Raw genomic sequence first — 14,181 nt, 5'->3', positions numbered from 1 at the left:
TTATTGAAGTTTACTGAGAGTTTTTTGACTTGAAGGAAACTTCTTGAGGCTGAGGACCGGTGGGATCAGCAGGAAGCAGATGCAGCTCTGGGCGCAGATACGCTGCTCACGTCCACATTCAGATTTCCTCTCAGGCTGGCCCAGGCTCCAGGGCGAATTCTCTTTTAGGACCTCATTGATCCACGGCCGGTAATGGGAGATCCGGGTGAAGACAGAAGGGGGTTCTTCATTCTGTCCATAGGAGACAATGCCCTGGGCCACCCCAGCACACACAAGAGGGCCCCCCCGAGTCTCCCTATGGCGGGGGTGTGGAGGAGAGAGAGAGAGAGCAGAAGGTGAGCCAGGAAAGTCATCCACTCCCGTCCATGGGCCCCAACTCTGAGTCACATTCAGACCTAGGGTCATACCCAGGAGCCCTGCTTCTCCTGGAGGTATACGTCTTGGTCTGGTGCCCCTTCTTCCTTCCCTTCTTGGTACCCCACCTGTCCTATTTAGCAGACTGAGAGGGATGGTGAGAGAGTACACAGGGCCATGGGAGAGTGGGTCCACAGAGGGACAATTCCAGTTTCCTCAGTCCTATGATCTTAAACCCTGGCATTGGCTGCCAATCTTCTGACCCCATCTCCTTCCAGAGATGTCTGAACCCTGCACAGTGATTCGTGGAGAAGAACCCTAGTCTAAGGATTACCTTAAATACAGATTTTGTCTTCTTAGGATTCCCCACACACAGCTGGAGATTGTGGTCAAAAGTGTTGAAGTGTCTACAGGCCCGGGGATCCATGAGTCTCAGCTTCACCTCTTGCAGAGTCTTGGAGCCCAATTTCTCCACTTCCGTTAGTCCCCAGCCAGCCACTCGGCACATTCTCCCTGGTGGGATGAGGCTGAAGTGAGGTGGAAGGGGGAGCGTCCCCACAGCCAGGGTCAGGTTGGCTTTCTCCTTCAACTGCAAAGGGAATGATGGGCTGTCAGTACTAGACATGTGTTAGGATGCAGTTGGAGGCCATCAGGCAGGGACCGTGCAAACTGCTTCGCATTAGAGCCACATCCAGAGGGTGTGTGTGTGTGTGTGTGTGTGTGTGTGTGTGTGTGTGTGTGGTGCAGTCCAGAGGCAGGTCAGGGAAATGTCAGGGCTATAGGGACCTGAAGGAGAAGGCTAAAGGAATAGGAAGTGAAGAAGGGGAAGAAAGGTGTTACCTTTAGTAACATGATATCATGATGAGCAAAAATGTAATCAAATTTTGGATGAGGGAATTGTTTTACGACCTCAAACTTCTGCCATGTGTCTTCTTTCTTTCTTATGTTATGGGCTCCAAGGGTGACCATTATAGACCTGTGTGAGGCAGAAGGAAGGTCAAGGAGTATCAGTGATGGTTTGGGGTGTCTCCTGAGACATGCCCATTCCGAGAAAAGGGGACTGGAGGCTCTTTCTAGGTCACTGGACTCTCCCCACTCTTCTTTGCCTGGGCTACTGTGAATTTTTTTTTGCGGGGGGAGGGGAGCTCAGGTTTTACTTAGGAGACAGTTTTCCTAGGGAACAGAGATAATTTCCAAGACCCTTGGGAACTTCTGGGGACTGAGCAGGCCATGGAGGACCCAGGGCATAGGGTTAGTGATTCCTAATGCAGGAAGCCCTATATGAGGGCTCGCCCTCTGGAGCAAGAGATATCAGAGAAAAGGGGGAAGTGGTGAGGTCTCAGGTGGACTCTATTCCCTGCCTCCCATGGAAAGGATGGGTTCAGGTGCCCGAGAACTAAAGCCAGTGTTCTTGGAAAAGGGCATAGAAGAAGTGGCCAAGAGAACTGGGTGAGGCCCTGAAAAGTGTGTCACACATCTTATGTGTTGGGGTTGGGGGGAGGGGGAGCTACTTTTAGAGGAGGGACACTTGGATGGGGCCTCTTGCTCCTTTGTAGGGGAGCTGGGAGGTGAGCTCCCAGTGACCGAGGATCAGAGCGTCCATTCAATTAGGAGAACAATTTCCTTAAGCCCAAGTCTTGCCTCTCTTTAAAGTGACTCAGACCCCCTTGCAGGTGTGCTTCTGGTTGCTCCCCTGGATGTTTATCTCCCATTTGGAGATAAATACGACCCTGTTGTCTCACCTTCCTGCGCAGTGAGCAGCCTTCAGCACAAAGTTCTGTCTTATCAGGAAACCACCGCAACTAGTAAGGTTATTCCGGGAAGTGACAATTTCCAGGTGGGCCATGTAGGGGCGGGAGTTAGGCTTGCACTCGGTGCCCCCAATGATCTTCCCTGGAACAGAGAAGTCCAGGACCTGAGCATAGGCTTTGGCACTCTCTCCAGAGAATGTACAAGCTGGGCTCAAGTTGAGAGGCTTCTCTTGAATCTATCTCATCTTCACTCTGTATTCTGTCCATCTTCCCTCTCATGTGTCTCTGTTACTGCTTTCCCCAACCACAGCCTCCCACATAAATTCCCATGGCTTCCTTCAGGCACAATAGCCAAACAGCCTCAGATGTCATTCAGGCATTTTTCACCTCAGATTTCCCCCACTCCCCTTCTGCCCCTGCCTCAACCCTCCTCTGTACCATGCAGGACAAGCTCTCTGGGTTCCTGTCTTGACCTTCCCTACAGTCCATGAACTGTGTCACAAAATAGCCAAATGACAAGGTAATGTGTGGTCCCAAAGCTCCGAAGATGAAGAGAATATAGGGCTTCATACACATGATTACTTACACATGTTAGAGAAGACACCCCTTTTCCTCCCAACTACTCTGGGCTTTCCCCAATTAGTGTGGGGTTCCTCGTTCCTGGGAATTACCATGGGCTGCAGAGAGTGTGTGGACACATCCCAAGTGGAAACCTCACTCTGGACTCTTGAAGAGAGATCCGGCTGCACTCCTGTTTAAGAGTCAGTTATATTCACACTAAACTTTGTTTTAGGAGCTGATCTGCAGCTTTCAGAGGGAAGGACCCTGAGACTCACCTGCTTCAGCTCTGGAACATAGAAGAAAGAACAGCAGGGGGAGAGGAAGATGATGCATCTTCTCAGAGAGGCTGCCCATGGCAGGTGTTGCTTCTGGTTTCCACTCTTGGGCTTTATAACTCCCAGCAAGTGAGGAAAGGGCAGGGCTGGTAACCACAGGAACTGGGTGGTCAGGTTTTTTCTCTCATTCTAAGCTGGCTGTCTTTTTGACCAGAAGTTTCCCCAGAGTTGCCTTTCGTTTTGCTAGAGGTGAAACGGAGGCCTGAACTCTGAAATCCTGGTTGCCAGGATAAAGTGTCCCCCATGGTGCCTTGTCTGGGGTGGGGGGTGGGGAGATCCTGTCTTTTCCGGTTAGGGCAGTTTGTTAAAGGCCATCAGAAACATGGGTGGGTGAGATTTGTTATACTGAGCATTTAGAAGCATATGCGCTTTTAGGGTTATAGCTCACTGTAGGAAATGCATTTTGCAAAAAGACTCAATGCACATACACATGTATGTGTGAGTACATGAGCACAAACATACACATACACATATGAGTCAAAAGTTTCAGGAAACGATACTTATCCTTATGATATACCGTGCTCTCTGTTAGTTTCCATTCCATTCCATTCCATTCCATTCCATTCCATTCCATTCCATTCCATTCCATTCCATTCCATTCCATTCCATTCCATTCCATTCCATGTTAAAATGTGAGCAGCACCCCACTTAAAGGATGATTAATTTGAAAAACATTATCTGGATCTCTCCTTCTTTTGAACCAAATGTTTATTGGCAGGAGAAGGGAGGGTCCAAGGAGATAGTAGATGGGGGAATGGAACATACCCTGTGATAGGGCTTTATATACATTATCACAAGAGCAGATGGGAATGGAATTAGCATTTTTTGAGAGCCTGTGCATATCATGTATTGTCATAACTCAAATATATTTTCATCACAATCCTGTGAAGTAGGTATTATTATATCAATTTTATGTATCTGGCTATCAAAGCTTATAGTTCATAATTAGATTTTCTAGATTCCAAATCAAGGACCCTTTCTGCTCTTCCACCAAAGGGAAATAGAGAAGCTGAGACGCGTCCATGGGGATGTAGATGTAGGATAGTTTGCTCCCAGGGGTTTGGGGTTTCCTTCGCTTACTTAGGAATCAAGCTTGTTTTGCTGAAATAGAATATGTGCACACAGATGTCAGTATCTGAGGCTTTTTTATTTCGTAACAATGTTAGGAAATGCCATTACTATCACTTTACAAGTGTAGAATTGAGAATCACACACAATAACATGTCCAGGATCACACAACTCATAACTATCATAACTTGGAGGAGCAGGCAGTCCAGGAAGAGTGGGGGCAACATGGTGGAGTGTCATTTCTCTTGGAGATTTATAAGGCATTTAGTTCAGAGATGGGGAAGCACAGGACAAATACCTCCCTAAATCATTCCACCATGCCCTAGTCTTAGCTTGGGCTTGTAAGTGGGGTGGTCCATTCCTTAGTGTATATTAGCTGGACCCTCTGTTGACCTCAGCTCTGATCCCGTCTAGAACAGAACATTTACACATGTTCCTAACATCTGAGGAGACCCTGTACTAATTCTTTTACTCTCTAGATTTGCCAGTTTAAAATACAGAATGCCCAGTTAAATTTGTGTTACAAGTCATTGAACAACAAGTCATTTTTTAGTATAAGTGTGTTTTGATATGGAAGGAGACATACTGAAATAAACCGTTGTCTATCTGAAATTCAGATTTAACTGGGAACACTGTGGTTTTATTTGCTAAAGCTGTCACCCGTACTCTGCATTCTACCCTTGGCAGGACAGAAGAGAATCTGGAGGTGAAGGAGTCCTGTTCTGTAGCCCTGAACCAGTTAGACCGAAAAGCAGAGGTGTAAACAGAAGAAGGGTATCTGTTTCTCATGTAATGAGAAATCAGGAAGTAGGTAATCCAGGGCTAGTAAGGTAGCTCCACAGTGTCTTCAAGGTTCAGATCCACTAAGAATCAAGTTTTGTTTCACCTGAACTGGCTGAGAACAGGGAAAGGAATCAGTACAGCTCCAGACAGGTGACCAATTTCAGAAATGAGGACTGCACTATCTCCCATGTTTTTTTCCTTGCTCTTTTCTTCCGTGACTTTCTTGGTCATGTGTGTATTTGCATATTTTAACAGATTTCCTTTTTCTCTCTGCTCTGCCTGCCTTCTGCTATTTTATATGTGGTATGTTGTTGGTGGTGAAGTTTACAGTTTTGTCTATGGTTTATAGACATGGGAATGTGACTGATTTAGAGGTGGAATGGGTATCACCTAGGGATCCCGTACTTGGAGTTGAAAAGAGTAACTGATGAGATTGGTTCTGCAGAGAGTTAAGCCTCATTTTCCTTTGTAAAAAAGATAGTGAGACTTATGTTCAATGGGAGCATTTTTGTTTTGGGAAAGGTTAAGTATGGGAAAAGAGCACACGTTCATGCTGGGCAGCCAAATGATGGATTTTACTGGACAGGTGGTATACAATATCAAACAGTCACAAGGTAAGGCCAACCCTCCAGGTATCATTTAGGGAGTTTTCAGTGGTGCTTCTGTCTAACCATATTTGGGAGGGAAGGATAGTGTTGTCACACAGCAGCCTAACCGTCTGTCCCCTTGTGCTTATCCCTAAAGAAAGAAGAGTCTGTGAGACTGTTCCTTTCAGGGACTTTGCTTCACCTTTGTGCTTACACTTCATGTCTCTCTGTTTGGCCCCCAAAAGATGGTTGGTCAGCCAATGACGGGTAAGATTCCTTATGGGAGGAACAATCCAAGCCAGGCGGAACCATGTGGAGACCACTAGGAGAACTCACGGGGTTGATAGAGGTGGGCACAGCCCCCACCTTCCCCTGGCTAAGGAGAGCTTCTGCCTATGTGGCTATATTCCTTCCCACAACCTGCTTGGGAAGTGAGCCAATGATGTAATAACATCAGTTCTCCTTCCATTCTTAGCAATAAGTTTTAGCATAAAGGATTTGTTCCTGGGGAGGCACATATCATAATTGTCAAGACATCGTGGGACTTTCTATTCCAGCTGTTTGCAGGCAAGGGTGATTAATTTGAATCAGTTTTCTGGTATGATGTATGATCATGACTCACAGACCGTGGAGAAAACAACGCTACTTCCTTGTGTGTTCATCAATAAAAGCCAGAAGGCGGCCGATTTGGGGATCTCAGTCCTTTGAGGCTGGGAGACCCTTGGCCCTCTGTTTCATACCTTTCTTGATTTCTGTTTCTTTCTTAACCCTTCGCCGCCCCTTCTCGTTCTCTCACTGCCCGTGTTGCGCTGGACACGACAAGGTAGAGGGAGAAAATCAGGACCACGGACAGCTCCAAGTTTTTCCCTTGTCCTGGGGTGGAGAAAAGCCAGGTTGTTCAGAGAGAATGGGTTGGCACCTGGGGAGGTGTGGAGGGTGGAACTGCAGCTCAAGAATAGGGAGAATGTGTCATGTGGTCAGGGAGAGATCTGTAAATAAACTTGTATCTCAATTGTATAGAAAAACATGCATCCCTTAGGAAATTCCTCTCTCTCTGTCCGTGACCCTCTCCTTCTCCCTTCCTCGCCTCTCCCTCCTTATCCTTCTTTTTTCCCTTCCATTCTTTCTTTCCTCCATCCATTCTCACACCTGAAGCTCTTTTTCACAGGGGTTGGAGGGTGGGGAGATGTATAACTATAAAAGGACAGCATGAAGGAGTTTGGAGCGGTGATGAGACTTGTATCCCAACAGTGGTGGCGGTTACATGAATGTATATATGCATTAAAGTTCATAGAACTGTACACCAAAAGAAATCATGATGATTTAAAAATAAAAAATTTCTCACAATAGTCCACTGTTATTTTGCAGATGAGGAAACTGGGCTTATAGAGGCACAAAGTCAAATAATGAATTAGAGAGTGTAGGTTCTAACACAGGCTTATTTAATTGTAAAGTTCAAGTTGTTTCCACTCTTTATTGCTGCATGCCTTGAATATTCAAATGAGTAGCCCAGAGAACACATGCAGGATCTGTTGTCTTTTTGAGAATGCCATGTAAATGGAATCAATGTGTAACTTATTGAGGCTGGCTTCTTTCACTCATCATAATGCTCTTGAGCTTCATCCAAGTTGTTGCATGAACAGTTGTTTGCTTCTTATTATTGCTGAGTAGTATTCCATTGCATGTATGTACCACAGAAGTTGGATGGGGTCTTGTTTAGAATTCACTATTAGCGGGAAGGAAAGGAACGAACATGATGTAAAAGCACTGACATTTTAATGATCTAAGTGTCTGTTGTAAGACATTTCTGTTGTCAAGACATGGAAACAACCAAAATGTCCTTCAATAGATGAATGGATAAAGAAGTTGTGGTATATATACACAATGGAATACTATTCGGTGGTAAGAAAAGATAAAATAGGACCATTTGTGACAACATGGATGGATCTTGAGATTATAATGCTAAGCGAAATAAGTCAGACAGAAAAAGCAGAGAACCCTATGATTTCACTGATATGTGGTGTATAAAACCGAAAACAACAAAAGAACAAGACAGACAAATGAAGAAACAAAAACTCATAGACATAGACAATAGTTTAGGGGCTACCAGAAGGTAAGGGGGGCTCTAGAAGAGGGTAAATGGGGTCTAATATGTGGTGATGGAAGGAGAACTGACTCTGGGTGGTGAACACACGATGTGATATATAGATGATGTATTATACACCTGAAATCTATGTAACTTTACTAAAAATTGTCACCCCAATAAACTTTAATTAAAAAAAAAGACATTTCTGTTGTTTCCAGTTTTTGGTAACTAGGCATAGATCTGCTGTAAACATTTGTGTACAGGTTTTTAATGTGAACTTAAGTTTTCATTTTTGTAAGGTAAACATCCAGGAGTAGGATTCTGGGTCATATAGTAAGCGTATGTTTAATTTTATAAGAAACTCCTAAACAATTTTTTAAAGTAGCTGTAGCATTTTGCATTTCCCCAGAGATATTATATGCGAGTTCTAGTTGGTCCATATCCATGCAAACCCTTGGCATTTTCAGTATTTTTAATTTTAGCCATTCTAACGTGTTTTCAATTTGCGTTTTCCTAATGACTCATGAGGTTGAACATCTTTTCATGTGTTTATTTGCCATCCATAAATCCTTTTTGTTGAAGTGTCTGTTCATGTATTTTGCCTATATTTTAATTCAGTTGTTGTCTTACTGTTGAGTTTTGTCATACCGCATATATTCTGGATATAAGTCATTTTTCAGCTTTGTGCTTAGCACATATTTTCTTTCAGTCTGTAGCGTGTCCTTTCATTCTCTTAACAGGTGTCTTTCACAGAATTTTTTAAAAATGTTTTTAAAGTTTGGTAAGTCCAGTTTATCAATTCTTCTTTTATGGATTGTGCTTTTGGTGTCATGTCTAAGAACTTTTTGCCTCACTGAAGGTCACAAAGATTTTCTTCTATTGTTTCTAAATGTTTTATAGTTTTATGATCCATTTTAAGTTAGCTTTTGTATAAGGGGTTAGATTTGAGGTTCCTTTCCTTTTTTTTTTGCATATGGTGTCATAACAATGAAATGACAATAACAATAACAATATAGGGAAAGTGGTACCAAGTGGGCTGTCAATAAAAGTTAGTTCTTTCTCTTGAATTTTGTGTGGTTGGTTAAATGACCTGCTTCATGAATATAGTGCCGACTCATTGAGACTGTGGCCCTACAAGGGCAGAGATACAGCTCACCTTACTTTTATTTTGTATCCCCTGGATGAATTGTAAGTCCAAGCACAGTTAGCAATGTCATCCATCTCCAGCTTTTTATAAATGTATTTCCTTCAGACCTCAATTTTCTTTCCTCTGTAAGCTTGCTTGGCTCTTGGTGTTGAGGAATAAATGTGTCCTTTATGATGGCGATATTGAGTCTAAGTTCATTTAAACTATCTACAGGCCAGGCAGAGAACAGCTATGGGTCACAGCTACTCACAGCTGTGCTAGTGAGGACCGGGGCTAGGGGGAGGAAGAGAAGAATCTAGGGCCCACCACTGAGGTGGCACTCACTCTCAGGGTCGTGTAAGTACCTCCTTACATGACTGTCTCCTTAAATTTTGCTCCCAGGTATGTTTCTTACTTCCCTCCAGTGAGGCCAGTTTCCTGCTCGGTGGCACTTTATTGCAGGGAAAAACCTTAGAGATGGAGCAGCCCATGGAGTGGGCTCAGGAGCAGGGAACAGTGCGTGAATATGTGAGGGTAAAAGTTGCTGGGGAGAGACAATCTCCAGGTTCCCAGGGGAGGGCCTAACATTGGGGTGGGATGGGAGGAGCAGATAGTTTCTTGTTGGGTTTTTGGACCTGTGCCCCAATAACCGTGACCACAGGCGGAACTGGCTCTTTAGCATTTATTTCCCTGTACGCTGCCCTCGGCTGTTCACAGGCCCTCTTCCCATGAGTTTGGGCAAAGCCCTCTTCTCTGGATGGTTTCTCCTGCTGACCAGGTGATGCTGAGACTTTCTTATCACTCTTGGTGTCGGTCAGGAGGACACACTCCTTGGTCCATGGGCCTCCCCTCCGCATGGCAGAGATAACACTGTACTGATGATGATCATGCACTTATCTTCTGTGGGTGGCTGGGCCACCAACTGCTTTTTCCATGTTAGCGGTCCATGTGATGCTTGTTTGGTCTTCAGCGGTGGCTATGCTGGAGGCAGTGCCTGTTAACCCCTCGGGTCCACTTCTGCCTGCAGTCTCCACTGGCCCTGCTACTGCTTGGGGGCCAGGACAGCAGGACATGCTGACTACTCTCCCACATCCCCAGTTGCCTAGCTTCCAGGGAAGAAGGGATGCCCTTGCCTGTGCTGTCCTTAGGGTCTGGGGGTCAAGAGCAGATGGGGCTTTAGCTTCAATTCAGTGTGTGTTCTGGTTTCCTAGACAAACATTACACATAGTGTCTCTGCCTCTTGTATATCACATTGAAAAATTCTTATTTAATTATACAAATATAAAACAAGAGTTAGGACAAAAACAATCCTTTTATTATGATTCTAGCATATGCTCTCTTCTTTTTGAGATCTTCCAGGTTTCTTTCTTTCTTTCTTTCTTTCTTTCTTTCTTTCTTTCTTTCTTTCTTTCTTTCTTTCTTTCTTTCTTTCTTTCTTTCTTTCTTTTTTTTTTGCACATGTGCTTGTTTGTTGCGAAGTCAGAATTTACAATCAGTTTTGTATATTACACTTTATTTTACATCTGTATGATTGGTAGGAAAGCTGGAAGCTCAGATCTGTGGGCTGGCAGGCAGTGGGGAAGGTGGAGGTGCTGGGTCCCTGATCTCGGACCAACAGTAGCATCTCTTTCTTGCACAGGCCAACCCTATCTTCTTAGGCATCTTAGAGACCAGCGTGGGACCTGTAAGGAAGCCCTTTACCTGCAGGCTCCTGAGACGTAGTTGGAGGTCATGCCCTGTTTCCCTTGTCTTTGGGTGTATACAGCTGTCAGTGTACTCATCCAGCTCAGATCCTGGTGGGTACGGGATGCAGAGCATTGCAGGTAAGTTGGAGGGGGAAATTTTAGAGGATTTGGCCCAACTCAGGTATTCCTTTCCTGGAATACTTGAAGGTATTGTGTCATTTCTGAAGGAAGATAAACGTTGAATTTGGGTGGCTCTAATGCTCTTGCAGAGCCTTGTCCTTGGCTAGAATGGCTGTGCCCCATATGTAGCCCCCTTGTGACTGCTGCAGTAGCCCCGCCCTGAGGACTTCCAGGGGGCAGCCCTCCCCCATTCGCCTATCCTGAGTGCTTGTGCTTGGGAAATGTTCTTCTTTCCCACTTGGCAGATGCTGCTCTAGCTATAGGAACACTATTGAGGGGGATGATCATGGGGCTGAGGTGGGTGTAAGGACACAAAGTATCACTAGTCTAGCCTTGGGGCTGTCTTCTGAAACAGTTCTGGGGAATTTACTAAGGCGCACGTGTGCCCCAAATTGCAGTGACTGAGGCACAGGGTTCCAGGGAAGATGAGAATATAGAGGAGAAGGGGTAGGGGTGGGGGAGGAGGAGGATGAAGAAGAGGGGACAGGGGAGAAAGAAGGTAAATTCGTGCCAGTATTATTCTGGATGTTAAATCCTATTATACAGATTAAAATATTTTTCTTCAATAACCCATAACACCATACAATGTACAGGAAAACTGGTGGGTAAGATTATTCGTCTGGTAAGACAGGACCTCAGTGCTGTTCTTCAGAGAGGACCTGGACTTCTCGCAGAGCAGACCAGCTCTGGGGGAGCTCTGGGGGAGAGGGAAGAGTCTCAAGCACACATGCTGGAGGCTGCATCTTTATTGAAGTTTGCTGGGGGTACAATCAGCAGGGGATTTGTGTGCCTCTGGGAGCCTCCTTGGACTCAGGCTGGGGCCAGGCTCCCATGGAACCCAGGGGCTACCTTGGGAGAGCTCTGGCTTTGGGATTCTCCATGAGGCTGGCCAGGCTTCTGTGGCTACTTGCTCTTTAAAATTTTATTAATCCAGGGCACATATGGGGAGATTCGAGTGAAGACAGCAGGAGGCTTTGCATCTTCACGTCCATATGACACGATACCTTGAGCCACCCCAGCACACAGAAGGGGGCCCCCAGAGTCCCCCTGTAGGTCAGAGAAAGCAGATCATGAGCAGGGATCATCCTTGTCTCCCTACCGTCACCTCACCCTGGTTCTGTCAGCACGCTGGCTCGCCCTCAGTTACCCCAGAATCAGGCCAGGAATCTTGGTTCCTCATGGAGTCATAAGTTAGGGATTTAACGTCTTATTTCTCTCTCTGACATAGAACCACCACTCCAGATCCTGTCCCCCTCCATCTTCTTCCTCTCTCTCTCCTGGAGCCCTGCACAGCAGACTAGAGGAGAGGGGTAGAGGCAGGACTTGGGTGTGGGATGATGGAACCCAGAAGGGGGATTCCACTTCCCATAGTCCTAAAAACCAATAATGCAGACACAAATCACCATACTAGGGGATTTCCTGACACCCTCCCACTTCCTCCCAGGAGGACGCTATCTCCCAGGGACTGACTGTGAGGAAGAAGTCTAGGTGTGTGGTACCTTGTATGCTGAGTTTCTCTTCCTGGGGTTGCCCACACAGATTTGTAGGTTATGGTTGTAAAACAGAAAGCACTTGCAGGCTTTGGCATTCATCAGTCTCAGCTTCACCTCTCTCAGAGTGTCTGACCCTGGCTTTTTCACTCCTGTTCTCCCCCAGCCAGTGGCCCGGCACACTCTCCCAGGTTGAATAAAAGTAGACCGGGTGGGCAGGGGTACTGTTCCCACAGCTCGGGTCAGCTCGGCTTTCGCTTTTAGCTATGAGGGAGGGAGAATAGATGGACTGCCAGCCCCAGGGAAAGTGAGGGGTGTGGTGTGGTAGATGCCCCCTGGTCAGGGCCAAGGGTGTCTCCCCAAAGGGCTGGTGATGAGATGGAGTGGCTGGGTGATCCCCGAGGAAGTGGGTAGGAAGAACGAGAATGAGAAAGGTACACGTCAGGAAAAGGGCTAAAGAAGGGGGGATTGAGAAGTGCAAGAAAGAGAATGGCACCTTCAGTAACATGATATCATTGAGATTGGTGAAAGAGTTGTATTGCGGATGAATGATTTGTTTTGTGACTTCTAGCTTCTGCCACGTGGATTCTTCCTGTTTCATGTCATGAGCTCCAAGAGTGACAGTAATTTTTCTGTTGAGAGGGAAAAGAGAGTCAGGAAAAAGTGCTGGTCTCCTGAGAGGGGCCCATTGTGAACAAAGGGATATCAGGCCTTCTTCACCAGTGCAGAGCTACTTGGAACTCAGATCTTACCCAGGACAGAAGTCCCCCCCAGAGATCACAACCATTTCAGGAAAGGCCAGGCCCTGGCAGACGCAGACTGAGAGAGTTGTGCTGGCACCAGGATGAGAGGTGCAGTGTTGGCCTGCCTTGACCTGGACTAATAAAGGTCAGAGATGACCTTTGGAGATAGAGATGGAGATGACCAACAAACACGCCTGGTTCCTCCCACTATAGATTGCTGATCATCTGAGATGAGCAGGGCACAAAAATCTCTCTTCAGGCAACTTCAAAGTTGTGTATAACTCTGGTTCCTACAACTCCTCACATGAAAAGAGAACAAGGTCAATTTTCTTACCTGCCTTTACAGTGAGCAGCTGTCACCACAAATTTTCGGCTTATCAGAAACCCACCACAGTTGCCAACAACACCCTGTTCACCGATAATTTCCAGATGGGCCATGTAGGGGCGGGAGTGTGGCTTGGACTCAACGCCACCAATAATTTCACCTGAAACAGAGAACCCCAGGTTTCCAAATGTAGTCTCACTAAGCCTTCAGGCAGAGCACTGGGCATTCATGAAGAAGATGAGGTGAAAGCTGAGGGACCCCCCAGCCTCACCCTTACCTCTAAGGTAGCTCAGCCTCTCCATGTATCCTTTTCATCGGATTTCTTTACCCCAATTCCCCCTGTCAGCCCTCATCTTACTTTTCAGAATACAATGGCTCGTCTTGATTCTGAGTTGTCATTTAAACATTTCTTCGTTTTCTCATCCCAACCTCCTCCACACGAAGTCAAGGTCAGAGAATGGCCAGGAAACAGAATTGTGGATATTTTGAGGAAAGCAGGTTAAGAGGTACTTCCAAAGCCAGTTTTCTGATTCTTTCTCCACCCAAGATTTCTCGTTCCTGGGAACCCGTTATTAACTGCTGGGAAAGAATACAATTCTTCCAGATAGAGATTCCCCCGTGGAACACTCACGGTGGGCTCTTGCAGTCTCATTTTAGGGTCTTCTTTGACTCAGGTCAGTAAGCTTGGAAGAGGAGCTGGGGACCCAGAGGACAGGGAGTTACACCCTAGACTTACCAGCTCCAGCTTCAGCAGGCAAGAGAAAGACCAACCAAAGGAATAGGGCCTGCATTTTGCCAGCGATGTGGTAAGCTTCTTCTGTCAGCCCCCGCTTTTATAATCCCAGAAGTAGAGGAAAGGGGGGAGGGCTGGAAACCACAGAAACTACATTTTTGTCTTTCACTCTGGCCTGGCTTATCTTCCTCATCAGAAATTCTCACAGCTGTCCTCTCTGCTCTGCTGGTGTTGAAGCTGTGGTCAGAGCCCAGGAGTCCTGGCTTCTAGGATGAGGAATGCGTCTTTCTCATCTAACGCAGCTCTCTCTAGAGGCCTAATAGCAGCACATATTGGAGGTGGGGGTATTTTTAGATGCTGCAGGGGTTTAGAAT

At 46.1% G+C, this 14,181-nt stretch overlaps 2 protein-coding genes across 2 annotated transcripts; both read right to left on the bottom strand.

Moving 5' to 3' along the window:
* On the bottom strand, positions 1-3,020 carry LOC308497832 (chymase-like; the record flags this gene model as incomplete). The annotated part of the gene is given in 6 exon segments (XM_081048935.1): positions 1-285; positions 287-295; positions 689-943; positions 1,195-1,330; positions 2,097-2,247; positions 2,942-3,020. Coding segments are annotated over 6 exon segments (915 nt in total).
* An 8,399-nt stretch (positions 3,021-11,419) lies between these two features.
* LOC308497369 (mast cell protease 4-like) lies at positions 11,420-13,865 on the bottom strand (the record flags this gene model as incomplete). The annotated part of the gene is made up of 5 exons (XM_081048002.1): positions 11,420-11,563; positions 12,016-12,270; positions 12,503-12,638; positions 13,084-13,234; positions 13,811-13,865. 5 exons carry the CDS (start codon positions 13,863-13,865, stop codon positions 11,420-11,422), a joined length of 741 nt encoding a protein of 246 aa, XP_080904128.1.
* Between the last annotated feature and the right edge of the window lie 316 nt (positions 13,866-14,181).

This window comes from Rhinolophus hipposideros (assembly GCF_964194185.1).
Source record: "Rhinolophus hipposideros genome assembly, chromosome: 5".
Lineage (NCBI taxonomy): Eukaryota > Metazoa > Chordata > Mammalia > Chiroptera > Rhinolophidae > Rhinolophus > Rhinolophus hipposideros.
The sequence above is the reverse complement of the archived record's forward strand: the minus strand, read 5'-3'. Positions and strand labels throughout refer to the sequence as shown.